This window comes from Ursus maritimus, unplaced genomic scaffold (genome assembly GCF_017311325.1).
Source record: "Ursus maritimus isolate PB19 unplaced genomic scaffold, ASM1731132v1 scaffold_17, whole genome shotgun sequence".
NCBI lineage: Eukaryota > Metazoa > Chordata > Mammalia > Carnivora > Ursidae > Ursus > Ursus maritimus.
In genome coordinates, this window is record NW_024424119.1 from 23,697,495 (window position 1) to 23,711,970 (window position 14,476).

Below are 14,476 nucleotides of genomic sequence, written 5' to 3' on the forward strand. Positions count from 1 at the left end.
TAGGCAGGAAGCTAGGCATGAGCAATACAAGGATGGACCTTAGATATCATGATGGAGAGCCCCAACTGAGGACAGCCTGAGGACCACCCCATTCTACCCATTTAGCCATGGGTTTATGGTTACAACCTCCTGGGCAGGAGTAAAGAGCTAAATTTGTTGTGCTTGTTGCACTTTGTAGAAAGCAGCAGCTTGTCCTTATTTGACCTAATGTCTCTAAAATAGAAATAATGTTGCAGTTTCCTACACCATGCAGACATTCTGAATACAACTTGGGAAAGGACATGGTAGTTGGCTAATTGTTATATAATCCAGGCTTGTCACTCAAATGCTGCAACCCAAGGACACACCCAAGAGAAAAAACTGATATAAGCCCACACCACCAAGTTTCCAGGGCCATTGTCTCTCTTGACTAGCCCGCTTCTTCCTTGGGGTGTACTTTAATAAAACTCTGCTTTGCTTTCATTCCGCTGTTCTGTAATTCTTTATGGTGTCAGTGAAAACCACCAAGGTTCCTTTCCTTTTCCAGCTAACTCTCAGTAACAAGCTCACTGTGGGACATTCACTCCAAGAACAATTACTTGTAGACCTCTACCAAGATCTGGACAGAGGTAGGGTTATACAGCTTGATTTCTAGAATCTTGAAGGGAAAAGAAGCCTCATCAGGTTTTTGAAGATTTTGAAATTTGTATTATCAAAAAGGCCTCTCCTTAAAGTTCTAAATGAAGACATGACCCTAAAATTTACTGACATATTTTTCCAGCATAAGTTTGGAATCACCACCATGTTGGAAAAGGCAATTCAGTTAACATTAAACAAAATTTTCTGAGAACTTGCCAAATACTAAATGTACTTTCTATACACAGGTACAGACAAGGTCAGTTTGCTTCTTCACAAATGTCTAGCTCATTGTTGGTAACACTAGTAACTAGGAAGATTATACTGCCAAATAATAGTATCCTTTGCCACAAATATACCTGTTTAACTTTAGCTTCAAATTCTGAATCATTTTTATCGAAGATCACTTGAGCGAGACGCATCTGTTCAGCTGTTGCCTGAAAAGTACATACAAAATTGTTAAAAACATCTGAGCACCTAAAATACAAGTTAGATGCCAAAATCTCCTGAAAAACATAAAAACCTCAAGCACTATAGTGCTATGGTAACAAAAATACTGATTAGAGCTCTCAAATGTTTATAACCTGTTGCCATAAGCCAAATAAACATCAAATTAAATGGCATAAGGGTTCCAGTCCTTTGGCCAAATGACCTGAAATTATTATTCATCTTAACTGGCCATGTTACTCACTTAAATGTTCTTTCTCTTGGGGAAATGGAGTAAATAAGAACTACAGAAAATTGGAAGAACAGGAAGTAATGGAGACTGCTAGGACACAGGCTTAGAACCAGCACGTCTGTCAAAAAACCAAAAGGCTCTGCTGTCAACTCTTTTAAGATATCCTGGTCAGCTCTGAAAAGAAAAAGGCTGTATTTAACTATTAAAAATTATTTTTAGGGGTGCCTGGTGGCTCAGTCGGTTAGCTGTCTGCCTTCACCTCAGGTCATGATCTTACAGTCCTGGGATCCAGGCTTGCATCGGGCTCCCTGCTCAACAGTAGTCTGCTTGTCCTTCTTCCTGTGCCTCTCCCCCCTGCTTGTGCTCTCTGTCTCTCTCACTCAGATGAATAAATAAAACCTAAAAAATACATATATTTTTTTAAGTTACTTTTTTTTTTTAGCCACAATTTAAAAATTTTTAAGAAAAAGGAAACTTTCAGGACACCTGGGTGGCTGAGTCAGTTAAGCAGCTGCCTTCGACTTGGGTCATGATCCCAGGGTCATGGGATCGAGTTCTGCATCGGGCTCCTTGCTTATCGGTGAGCCTGCTTCTCCCTCTCCCTGCTCTGCCTGCCACTTCCCCTGCTTGTGCTCTCTCTCTCTAACAAAAAAGATCTTTAAAAAAAAAAAAAGGAAACTTTCAAATGCTAAAATTAGTCACCCTAACAGAAAACTCTCTTCCAGTGGCTTTTGGGCCAACACACTTTTTTTAAAAAATCAAATTACTGAATTTTGCTGTTTCCTTTGCAGTATTTTTGGCAATAAAAAATTAGAAAGTTACTATATAAAAAAGTAACTCTTGGGGCACCTGGGTGGCTCAGTTGATTGGGCAGAAAGCACAAGCGGGGGAGGGGAGCACAGAGGGAGAGGGAGAAGAAGACTCCCCATTGAGCAGGGAGCCCAGTGCAGGCTTAGGCCCCAAGCCTGGGATCATGCCCTAAGCCGAAGGCAGACACTTAATCAACTGAGCCACCCAGGTGCCCCTTCCAAAATAGTTTTTTATTCTTTTTTTAATATTTATTTATTTATTTATTTATTTATTTATTTATTTATTTAAAGATTTTATTTATTTATTTGACAGAGACAGCCAGCGAGAGAGGGAACACAAGCAGGGGGAGTGGGAGAGGAAGAAGCAGGCTCCCAGCGGAGAAGCCTGATGTGGGGCTCAATCCCAGAATGCTGTGATCACGCCCTGAGCCAAAGGCAGACGCTTAATAACGACTGCGCTATCCAGGCGCCCCCCCAAAATAGGTTTTTTAAAGAAGGAAATTACAGGGGCGCCTTGCTGGCTCAGCTGTTAAGCATCTGGCTTTGGCTCAGGTCATAGTCCCAGGGTCCTGGGATCAAGCCTTGCATCGGGCTCCCTGCTCAGCTAGAAGTCTGCTTCTCCCTCCCCCTCTGCCCCTGCTTGTGTTCCCTCTCTCGCTGTCTCTCTCCCTATCAAATAAATAAATAAAATCTTAAAAAAAGAAAAGGAAATAACAGAGACAACAGTAAAAATAAGTAAAAAAGAGAATAGAAAAATAAGAGGAAAAAAAAATCTGATTCTTTGGCAGGGGGGAATCAACAAAACTGACAAACCTTTTGGCTAGATCAGCCAAAAAAAGAGAGAGAAGACTAAGGTCATTAAAATTAGGAATGAAATAGGAGACATCACTACCTATGTTAGAGGAATAAAAAGGATTATAAGAGAATTCCATGAACAAATGTATGCCACAAACTGCATAACCTAGACAAAAAAGAAGAATTGCTAAAAAGACACTAACTATTGAAACTATGTCAAGAAAAATGAAAACTCCGTAACAAGTGACTGAATAAGCCATCAAAAAGTTCCCACAGGGGTGCCTGGCTGTCTCAGTCAGAAGAGCATGTGACTCTTGACCTCAGGGTCATGAGTTCAAGCCCCATGATAGATGTGGAGCCTACTTAAAATAAATAAAAAGTTCCCACAAAGAAAAGCCCAGGGCCCGATGGCTTCACTGGTAAATTCTACCAAATGATGAAGGAATTAACACCAATATCAATTCTTTACAAACTCTTCCAAAAAAATACAGAAAGGAACACTTCCTAACTCATTCTACAAGGTCAGTTTATCCTGATACCAAAATCAAAAACATCACAAGAAAAGATAACTGCAGAAAAATACCACTATGGATGAAAAATCTCTCACAAAATCCTAGCAAACCAGGAACATACAAGAAGGATTATATACTATTACCAAGAAAGGTTTATCCCAAGAACTCAAGGTAATTTAACATCTGAACAATGTAATACATCTATTAATAAAACAAAACCCCATGAATATTTCAGAAAACAAAGAAAAAGCATTTGATAAAATCCAGTATCCTTTCATGATAACAAAGACTCAACAAATTAGAAATAGAAGGGAACTTCCTCAACCTAATAAAGGCACCTACAAATACCACAGCTAACAACATACTTAATAGTGAAAGACAACTGAAAGCTTTCCCCCTAAGATCAAGAACAAAACAAGGTGTCTGTTCTAGCCTTTTGTACTGGAGGGTCTAATTAAAGCAATTAGACAAGAAAGTCCTCAGGCAATTAAGCAAGGAAAGGAGGAGGATACATATATAAAGATGGAAAATGTCCAACTATACACCCTTACAATATGCATGCAAATTTCCAAAAAACATATTAAAACTGTTATACAGGAAAGGGCCAACAACAATCTGGCAAGCAACCATCATGAAATTCTTCATCCCTGAAGCATTATCTTTCCATAAGATCAGAAAAGTTCCTATTATAAAAACTATTAAATCATGAAGTGGAGCTTTGATTTTATTGCTAGCAAAGATCTTAAACATAGTAATACAGTTCAACTCCATAGTATGCCCCTAAGCAATTTACTAATACTCTATGCTGGGTGTTAAAGGCACAGTTCTCCTAACTACCACAGGTATGTAGTGCCCAATATATCAATCATGCTGCCTCCCAGCTAGGAAGGAAACTATTTTACCAGTCTAAGAATATAGTAATGAGGGTCTAGGCTAGTGTGGTTGCCATAAGGAAGGGATGTAAAGGGAGATGATTTTTTTTTTTTCGGTCATTTTATACTTGAAGACTGAGGAAAATGACTACAACATGTGCAAGGACTAGAAAACTGAGAGAATACAGTCCACATTAGTTATGGGAAACCTGCAGAGTCTGAAGGGAAAAGAGGCACACAGAAAGATATAAATGAGAGGTAGAGGCAAGGTGAAAGCAATCAGAAGTACATAAAGAAAATCTCCAGAACCCTAAAGAAGGCAGGATGTCTGCAGCAAGAAAACATAATAAAATCCACAGAACCTTCTGGGATGAGGGTGATGTTCTGTATCTTGAGAGGGGACTGAGTTATACAGGTACATGCAAGCAACAAAAAATGATCTGATAACACTTAAAATGTCTCTGTGTAAATTTCACCTTAAAAGGTGGGGGGAGAGAGGGACCTAAACAAATATCCAACTCTAGTTATGTATGTATGTATGCAAAAGTGCTTAGGACTGAAGTATATTGATGACTTTAATTTACCTTGAAATGCATCAAGAAAGTAAGATAAAATAATGGATAGCTAATTAGATGTAATAAAGCAAACATATCAAAAAGCTAATTTTGGGTCACCTGGGTGGCTCAGTCAGTTAAGCGTCTGCCTTTGGCTCAGGTCATAATCCCAGGGTCCTGGGATTGAGCCCCGCAGGGAGCCTGCTTCTCCCTCTCCTCGGGCTTGTGGGCATGAGCGCATGCACTCTGTCTCCCTCTCTCAAATAAATAAATAAAATCTTTAAAAAAGGGAAAAAAAGCTAATTTTGAGTGTATGGGTGTTCACCATACAACTCTTTTCAACTACTCTTTGTATCTGAACATCTTCATAATAAAATGTTAGGGGGAAAAAATTTCAACACTTCACCCTGCTTCTTCCCCTGCTTGTGCTCTCTTGCTGACAAATAAAAAAATAAAATCTTAAAAAAAAAAAAAAAAAAGAATGTGCCTGTTTCAAAACATTTCAGACAGAAAATACAGCATAGAGCAATGTCAAAGAGTACAAGACACACCTAAAACCAGAGATTTTGGCTGTAGTATCTTTCGAAAGGGGTGTGGGATTAAAAGTAATAGGGCAGGGGGGAAAACAGTCACCAATAGTAGATCTAAAAGGAGCAATATTTAAACTTGAAAAGTGCCTGAGAACTGCCTGTGCTTCCTTAATGTACACAAGTTACAGACACACATAAAAAATGCTTCCCTTGACTCTATTAAACTATCATACAAAGTATTAACAAGAAAACACTTGAGTTGACTTTCACTAAAGATTGTAAGAACAGTTATTAATAATAGCATTTTGCTATAGGCAACAGTCTGGGGCTTCCACATATTTTTTACATTTTATATTGTTTCACCCCCGTATTTCTAAAATGTAAAGTTAAGGGGTCCCTGGCTGGCTCGGTCAGTAGAGCATGCAACTCTTGATCTCGGGATTTTGAGTTCAAGCCCCATGTTGGGTGTGGAGTCTACTTTAAAAATATACATATATATATCTAAAAATAAAAAAATAAAATGTAAAGTCTTACATTAGGTAAACACCAATTACTAATTTATTCAGACTTAATTTTCTCAGCTTAAATACTATAACTCAAATATTCTTTGCATTTCTCTTCAGTGATATCATCTGTATTATTACTGAGAGGGCTATCTAGACATAACTTCTGAAAGCAGACCTGATGCACTTAACAGCCGTTTACGACTACAGAACTGCAATACTAGCCTATCATACTAATGAAATAAAAAGTATTTTAAATCAGAACTTTAAATATTTTTTACCTTTGTTGACTACCCTAGCCAAGAAAATTACTTTAAATATGTGATAAAGAAAACCACAAACATAAATTCAAGTAAGACAGGAAACTTGTCAGGACAAACTCTGGGAAATGTCAAAAAATCTGTACAACTTGAGAAATGAGAGGAAAAAGCAAAATCAACTGATAATTTGAAGTTAAACAATGTGAGTATACCCTACCCTATGACAAACATCAGTGACATCCACCACCCAACTGTCAGGTTGAAAAAGTCTTGCCAAGAAAGCAGCATTACTAATTCTCTTCCTCTAAATCTCTTTCATTCACTTGGCTTATCATGGCCTAAGCTACTTTCTTCTTTTTTTTCCTCATAATTTTTTAAGTAAACTCCACACCCTCATAGGGCTCAAACTCACAATTTGGAAATCAAGAATTGCATGCTCCATGACTGAGCTAGCCAGGTGTCCCAAAGCTAAGCTACTTTCACAGTGAAGAATGTGTTGACAACTTTTCTATGGAAGCCAAATATTTTTTGTTATATCTGCTACCCCCAAAATTTGGAAAATATAATGAAATATGATTTTTTTAATCATCCCTATGCCCACCGCCCAAAAATAAACATTATTAACATAGTCTACTAGTTTTGGTTTTTTTTTTCTTGTTTTAACAATTGTTCCATACTATAATTTTGGGTCCTGTCTCAGTTGATCAGGAGCCAGGCATTTTCCAACATAATTTCAAACAGTATTATAATCAGTTCATAACTTACATGGAATATACAATGAGTAAAGGTTATCACTTCCTGAATACAACCTATACCATTTTAGTTCCTTACAACCATCCTGAAAAGTAAATATCCTATTCCATGTCACTTCTTTTTTCCTGAAGTATTTATTGGGGGGGGGGGGTGCGCAAACAGGGTGAGGGGCACAGGGAGAGGGAGAAGCAGACTCCCTGCTGAGCAAGGAGCAAGGACACTGCAGATCCCAGGACCCCAAGCCCATGACCCAAGACAAAGGCAGATGTTCAACCAACTGAGCCACCCAGGCATCCCTCCATGTCACATTTTAAAAACCTGGAGTTCTAGGGCACCTGGGTGGCTCAGTCAGTTAAGCATCTGCCTTCCGATCTGGGTCGTGATCCTAGAATCCCTGGATAGAGTCCCGCATCAGACTCTGCTCCTCGGGTAGTCTGCTTCTTACTCTGACCCTCCCCCCTCTCGTGCTTTCTTCCTCTCCCTCGCTCATGCAAATAAAATCTTTTATAAATAAATGAATGAATGAATGAATGAATGAATGAATACCTAGAGTTCTTATCTCTCCATATAATACTAAAGAAACGTCACTTTATTTTTTTTTTTAAAGATTTTATTTATTTGACAGAGACAGAGCACAAGCCGGGGAAGCAGGTAGACGGAGAGGGAGAAGCAGGATCACCGAGCAGGGAGCCCGACAAGGAGCTCAATCCCATGACCCTGGGATCACGACCTAAGCCTAAGACAGACCTACTTAACCACGGAGCCACCCAGGCACCCCAAGAAACTTCAATCAAATGATAAAAATGACCACCAGTATATAGGATAAATCTATGTCCTGAACAACATGATATGATGCATCAAGAACAGATCATCACTTTTATGGTATTTCTACCAAAAATGCATAACCTGGGAAGCCCAGATGGCTCTGTCAGTTGGGCATCCGACTCTTGACTTTGGCTCAGGTCGTGATCTCAAGGTCGTGAGATCAAGCCCCACTTCAGGCTCCCCACTCAGCAGGGGAGTCAGCTTGAGATTCTCTCCCTCTGCCCCTCCACCCACTCAAGCTCACACTGGCGCACACGCACGCGCGCTCTCTCTCTCTCTCTCTCTAAAAAAATAAATCTTCGGGACGCTTGGGTGGCTTGGTAGGTTAAGCATCTGCCTTCAGCTCAGGTCATGATCCCAGGGTCCTGGGATCAAGTCCTGCATCAGGCTCCCTGCTCAGTGGGGAGTCTGCTTCTCCCTCTGCCCCTCCCCCCTACTCCCCCATCCCCGCTTATGCACACACGTGCTCTCTCAAAAAATAAATCTTAAAAAAATAATAAAATAAAATAAATAAGCCTTCAAAAATGCATAACCCCATCATAATCATGAGTAATATCTCAGACAAGCTAAAATTGGTAGATATTCTACGAAGCAACTGGCCTATATTCTTAAAATAGGTCAATATTATAAAACAGGAAAGGAAGTACCACATTAAAAATGACTGAAGAGAATGGACATCTGAATACAATGTATGATAAAGGACTTAATTAGCTAAAAAGGACATTATTGAGACAACTGGGAAAACAGTAATACAGTCCGTAGATTACATGATTTCCTGACTTTTTAATAATGGTTTTGTAATAATGTCCTTGGGGGAGAAAAAATACTGAAGTACTCAGATGTAGTATTCACCACATCTACAACTTACTCTCAAAAGGTTCTGGGGAAAAACTGTATGTAGTTTCTTCTTTATAGGAAGGAGAAAAATATAAACATGGTAAAAATGTTAGCATCTGGGAGATCTGGATGAAGAATATTCAGGAATTATGTGTACTGCTCTTGAAACTTTTCTCTAAATCTCAAAGCATGTTTTTTGGTTTGGGTTTTTTGTTTTTTTTTTTTAAAGTAAGGTTCAACAAGACTTATGTAATTCATCTAGTTGGTAAAGTGACAGACCCACTTTATTCAGAATCTAAGAGCTCATGGTCCTCTCTCTTACATCCCTCTACTGTGGTAGAGGTGTCCTGTTGAGATAACCTACCTTTGGAAATTTAGAATTGAGCAACAAACATCTTATAGAATAAAGCGTTACCCCCACCCCCAGTTTAAGGTTACTGCCTTAGGAAATACATCCTAGAACGGGATTAATGCATAAATGAACATGAACAATGTTATTCATACTACTTTTCTGAGATATTCTCCCATAATTTTTTAAAAAGGAAAATCAGGAATCTAAGGGTCTAAGAATCCTTCCACAGCTCAGTGGGCAGTTTTTCATCTAATTACATAAAATGAGCCGTCCCCAAAGGGCCCATGTAAAAACTAATAGTGACAACCCTTGGGAGGAAGAGACCCCTCCCTCCTCCAGTATGGAGACTCTGATTCACTGGAATCAGCCCAAGGACTCTACTTGGGTGGGAAATGGAAACAATTTACATTCCCAACATTTCAATTAGGCCCTCTTCAAAAGCTTACACTTTTTTTTAATTTAATTTTTTTTTTAAAGATGTTACTTATTTGAGAGAGAGAAAGAACACAAGCAGGGGCAAGAGGGAGAAGCAGGCTCCCTGCTGAGCAGGTAGCCAGATGCAGGGCTCGATCCCAGGACCCTGGGATCATGAACCGAGCTGAAGGCAGACACTTAACCAACTGAGCCACCCAGGCGCCCCTAAAAGATTACACTTAAAAAAAAAAAAAAAAAAAGATTTTATTTTGAAGTAATCTCTACACCCAATGTGGAGCTCAAACTTAACAATGCTGAGATTAAGAGTCGCACGCTCCACCGACTGAGCCAGCCAGGCACCCCTAAAAGATTACACTTTTAATTTTGACATATTTGATAAATACAAAATGTTGTTTTAATTTATATTTATTTGATTATAAGCAGGGTTGCACCTATGATTCCTCATAACTTGTATTTCTTCTTTGATAAGAAAATGTTTCATGAATAGCCACTTAAGCATTCACCTACAAAAGGAGGGCCTAGTATAAAAAGTCCAAATTTTTGCAACAAGAGGTAGTCTTTCATATCCGTTGTGAATAATTATTTATTGGGATAAATGTATTTAGGAACAGGCATTGAACAGTAGGGTTGTAAGTCTACTGATAGAAGCAAAATTTAAGGCTAACCTTATACTGAAAAATGTAAAGCAACAAAAGTACAGTCTACTCTCTGTATCCCTTAACATCAACAGGACACCTGGTCATCACTGATTATAAAAAAAAAAAAATTCTTGTATAATTAGCTATCAAAGTATAGTCAAATCATCAATCTGAAATTTATGATGGGCCTCTGAAAAAACGTCTGCAAATCTAGTCAATAACATGTATAAAATGCTCAATTTTGTACCAGGTACTATACTTAGCATTTTACTTAAATTATCTCACTTCATTTAAAATAATAATATAAACAAATTCAGAAGGAGAGACTATTTGTTTTTTAAGATTTATTTTTTATTTATTTATTTTAGCAGGGGCAGAGGAAGAGGGAAAGAATCTCAAGCAGACACCCCATGAGCATAGAGCACCACGAGGGGCTCAATCCCACCACCCAGAGATCATGACCTGACCCGCAATCAAGCGGAAGAAACTCAACTGACTGAGCCACCTAGGCACCCCAGAAGGAGGGACAACTTAACATTAAATATTTTATTTATATTGACCTTGTTAATTAAAAGTCATCTTAATATTAAACGGCTCTCCCCAGGTAACAATGCTGGAAAGAAAAGGCAGCTTTTTATAAGTCTCATATAATTCACTTCTCTACTTCAGAGCATAAATTCTCCATATATTCTAGATTTTCGTATTACATTCAGGCACATACCTAGGTTAATAATAAAGGAAAGGAGGTTCCCTTGGCTAGCTCAATCAGTAGAACATGCGACTCTGGATCCCGGGGCTTTAGGTTCAAGCCCCATATTGGGTGTAGAAATTACTTAAAATCTTAAAAAAAAAAAAAAGAAAAGAAAGAAAGAAAAGAAAAAGAAAAGGGGACAACCTAGATGCTAATAGGGAGAGGAAAAAGTTCACAAACAGATAAGGAACAAGGTCCAACAGTACCTGAATCAATGATATTTTCTCTTTCCCACTGAATACAACCTACTTTTTAAAAATAAGATTCAAAATCCTAGGTATCCTACAAAGAGTATGTGCTCCCTAATTAACTCTACACAAAACAAGAGTTCCAAAAAAACTTACCTGTACTACTTGTTTCTGTAGTTGTGATGCCTGTGTCGCTGAAATTTGTGTTTTTTCCCGAGCACCTCGGGAACGGTCACTGCTCACTGAAGTCATCATATACAGTATATACAAAATAACGTATGTACAAAATAGAAAATCTGCAAGAAAGCAGGCATGGTAGTAAGCTAAACTTCCAAATCATAGTAAAAGGCAAGGATAAAATTCAGGAATAAGGAAGAAACATGAGACAAAACATAACAGCTCTCTAAAACACAAATTCTCAAGAAAATACCCATTAGGATTTTACATTTTCCTAGGAACAGTTAAGCCAAATTTACTAATGCAATCTAAAAGTCTACGGTTGGGGCACCTGTCTGGCTCAGACAGTGGAGCATGCAACTCGATCTCAGGGTTCCACGTCGGGTATAGAGATTACTTAAAAATAAAATCTTAGAGGAGCCTGGGTGGCTCAGTTGGTTAAGCGTCTGCCTTTGGCTCAGGTCATGATCCCACAGTCCCGGGATCAAGCACTGCACCAGGCTCCCTGCTCAGTGGGGAGGGAGTCTGCCTCTCTCTCTCCATTTGCCTCTCTCTCACTCACTCTCGCACATGCTCACTCTAATAAATAACAACAAAAAATAAAATCTTAGGGGTTCCTGGATGGTACAGTCGGTTAGGCATCGAGTTTTTATTTCAGTTCAGATTGTCATCTCAGGGTCATGAGATCGAGCCCCATCTGGGACTCTGTGCTCAGCACAGAGTCTGCTTAAAACTCCCCCTCCCACTCTCACTTGCACTCTAAAATAAAAATAAAAATAAAAATAAAAATAAAAATAAAAATAAAGGGGTGCCTGGGTGGCTCAGTCAGTTAAGCATCTGCCTTTGGCACAGGTCATGATCCCAGGGTCCTGCTTCTCCCTCTCCCTCTGCCCCCACCCTTGTCTCATGAATAAAATCTTTTAAAAAATAATAATTAAAAAATAATAATTAAATAAAGCTTAAAAATGAAGAAATAAAAGTCTATGGTTTATGATTATAGCAATTCTAAACAAAATCTCAAATATCACCAATCGTTCTAACCAGTATTTATTTTACCACTAAATGCAGTTAACACTACATGTAGTTTCTTCTTCCATTTGCTGTTGCTATTTGAGCCCAAAGTCAACATGTATCCAGCCAAGATTTTATCTGACAATAATCCAATTCAAAATGTGTATCCAAGACTAAGCTATATCTAAAGACAAAACCCACTTTTAAATAATATATCTTCCAAGGACACAAAAACAATTTGTGCATATCATTTTCCCTTATTCAGTCGACAAATACTGAATAGTTACAAAGACCCAAGCATATAACTAAATATGCCAACAAAACATGATTAACAGAGGCACCTGGCTGGCACAGTCGGTTAATAAGCATCCCTGACTCTTGATTTCAGCTCAGGTCAGGATCTCATAAATTGTGGGATTAAGCTCTGCACTGGGCTCAGCACAGAGTCTGCTTGTCCCTCTCCCTCTCCTCCCCCTATGCCCTTTCCCCCCTGCTTGCGTGCTCTCTCACTCTCAAATAAATAAAATCTTTAAAAAAAAAAAAAAAAGCTGATTGTAACAATGAAATACCAGTTCACACCGATTAAGATGGCTATTATAATGAGAATTAAAAGTAGAAATTAGGGGCGCCTGGGTGGCTCAGTCAGCTGGACGTCTGCCTTCATGATCTCAGGGTCCTGGGATGGAGCCCCGCATTTAGCTCTCTGCTCAGCAAGCAGTCTGCTTCTCTCTCTCCCTCTGCCCCTCCCCCCAAATCATGTTCTCTCTCTCAAATAAATAAATAAAATCTTTTGAAAAATAAATAGGGCACCTGAGAGGCTCAGTACATTAAGCATCTGCCTTCGGCTCAGGTCATGATCCCGGGGTCCTGGGATCGAGTCCCACATCAGGCTCCCTGCTCACTGGGAAGTCTGCTTCTCCTTCTACCCCTCACCCCTGGCTGTGATCTCTCTCTCTCACACACTTTCTATAATAAAATCCTAAATTAATTAATATAAAAATTGGAATTAAATTTTGGAGAAGATACAGATACAGAGAAACTGTAACCCTTATATACTGCTAGTGAAAATGTAAAATAGAACACCCAGTACGGAAAACAGTATAGCAACCACCAAAAAAATAAAATAAAATAAATTTAAAAAAAATTACTATCGCATCCAGTAATTCCACTTCAGAGTATATACCAAGAAAAAACTGAAAGCAGGGTCTCAATGAGATATCTGTATACCCACTTCATAGCACTATTATACCCAATAGCTGAAAAGTGGAAGCAACCCAAGTTTCTACCAACAGATAAATGGATAAGCAAAATGTAGCATATACATAAGAGGCTGAGTAATATTTTTTTTTTTTTTTTTTTAGTTTTTATGTGGGGCTTGAACTCAGAACGCTGAGATCAAGAGTTGCATGCTCTACCAACTGAGCCAGCCATGCACCCCTATTACTCAGCCTAAGAAGGAAGAAAATTCTTTTTTTTTCTTTTTCTAAGAAGGCTCTACACCTAACATTGAGGACACTCTGGAAACAAACAAACCAAAAACAAAAGAACAAACCAAGGAGAAGCTATTTACAATTAACACCATGAATTACCTAACAATATCCATTTGCAACATACTATTTCTCCCTTGCCATCCTCTTGTAAAGAGGGCAAAAAGCTAAATACATTATTTCTCAGCCTCCCAAGTAGCTTGGAATGGCCATGGGCCACTTTCCTAAAAAACCATCTGAATATTCATAGCACCTTTACTCAGTCCCCCCAAAACTGAAAATAAGTCAAATGTCCTTCAAAGTGTGAATTATCTTTGGCACAGTCATACAGTTGAATATTACTCAGCAATAAAAAAGAATGAGCTATTGATAAACACAACAGGGATAAACCTCAAATATATTAAGTGAAAGAATCTAGGCTCAAATTCATTATGATTCAATAGGATTCTTTTTTTTTTTTTTTGACATTATGGAAAAGACAAAACTATAGTGATAGAAAACAGATGAATGGTTGCCAAAAACAGAGGGGCTTAACAAAGGGGTCCAACACAGAAGGCGGCTCACCCAAAAGACAGTGAAAAAAGATCACAAAGACAGCTATCAGGAGGCCTCTGAAGCAATGAAATCTAACTAGAGGACAAGAGAGGGCTACCAAAGAGATGCCTCCAAGAAAATGTTTTTGAGAACCTTTAGAAGCTAATTTGCACATACAAAAGCAAGAATAGAGGTTTATCAGTGGTGGGTACCTAGAAATCTAAGGACTGTGAACAAAACAATTATTAAGTCCAAAAAAGGGGGGGGGGGACATGGCTCAACTATAACATTTATATGGTTATAATAATATGGACAGTGAATACCGATCTAACCAAAAATTACTATATAATATTGGGAGG

The 14,476-nt window shown here is 38.6% G+C and overlaps 1 protein-coding gene across 6 annotated transcripts in view; it reads right to left on the reverse strand.

Annotated features, from left to right (window-relative positions):
* UBAP2 (ubiquitin associated protein 2) overlaps positions 1-14,476 on the reverse strand; it is a 115,723-nt gene that overhangs the window by 68,175 nt on the left and 33,072 nt on the right. For 4 of the 6 annotated variants that reach the window (XM_040631535.1, XM_040631533.1, XM_008695124.2 and 1 more), the window contains exon 2: positions 975-1,052. In XM_040631535.1, the coding sequence (XP_040487469.1) occupies positions 975-1,052 (78 nt within the window). Of the gene's footprint in view, positions 1-974; positions 1,053-11,064; positions 11,205-14,476 lie in introns of all 6 variants that reach the window. The other 2 variants (XM_008695122.2, XM_008695121.2) reach the window with 1 other exon arrangement.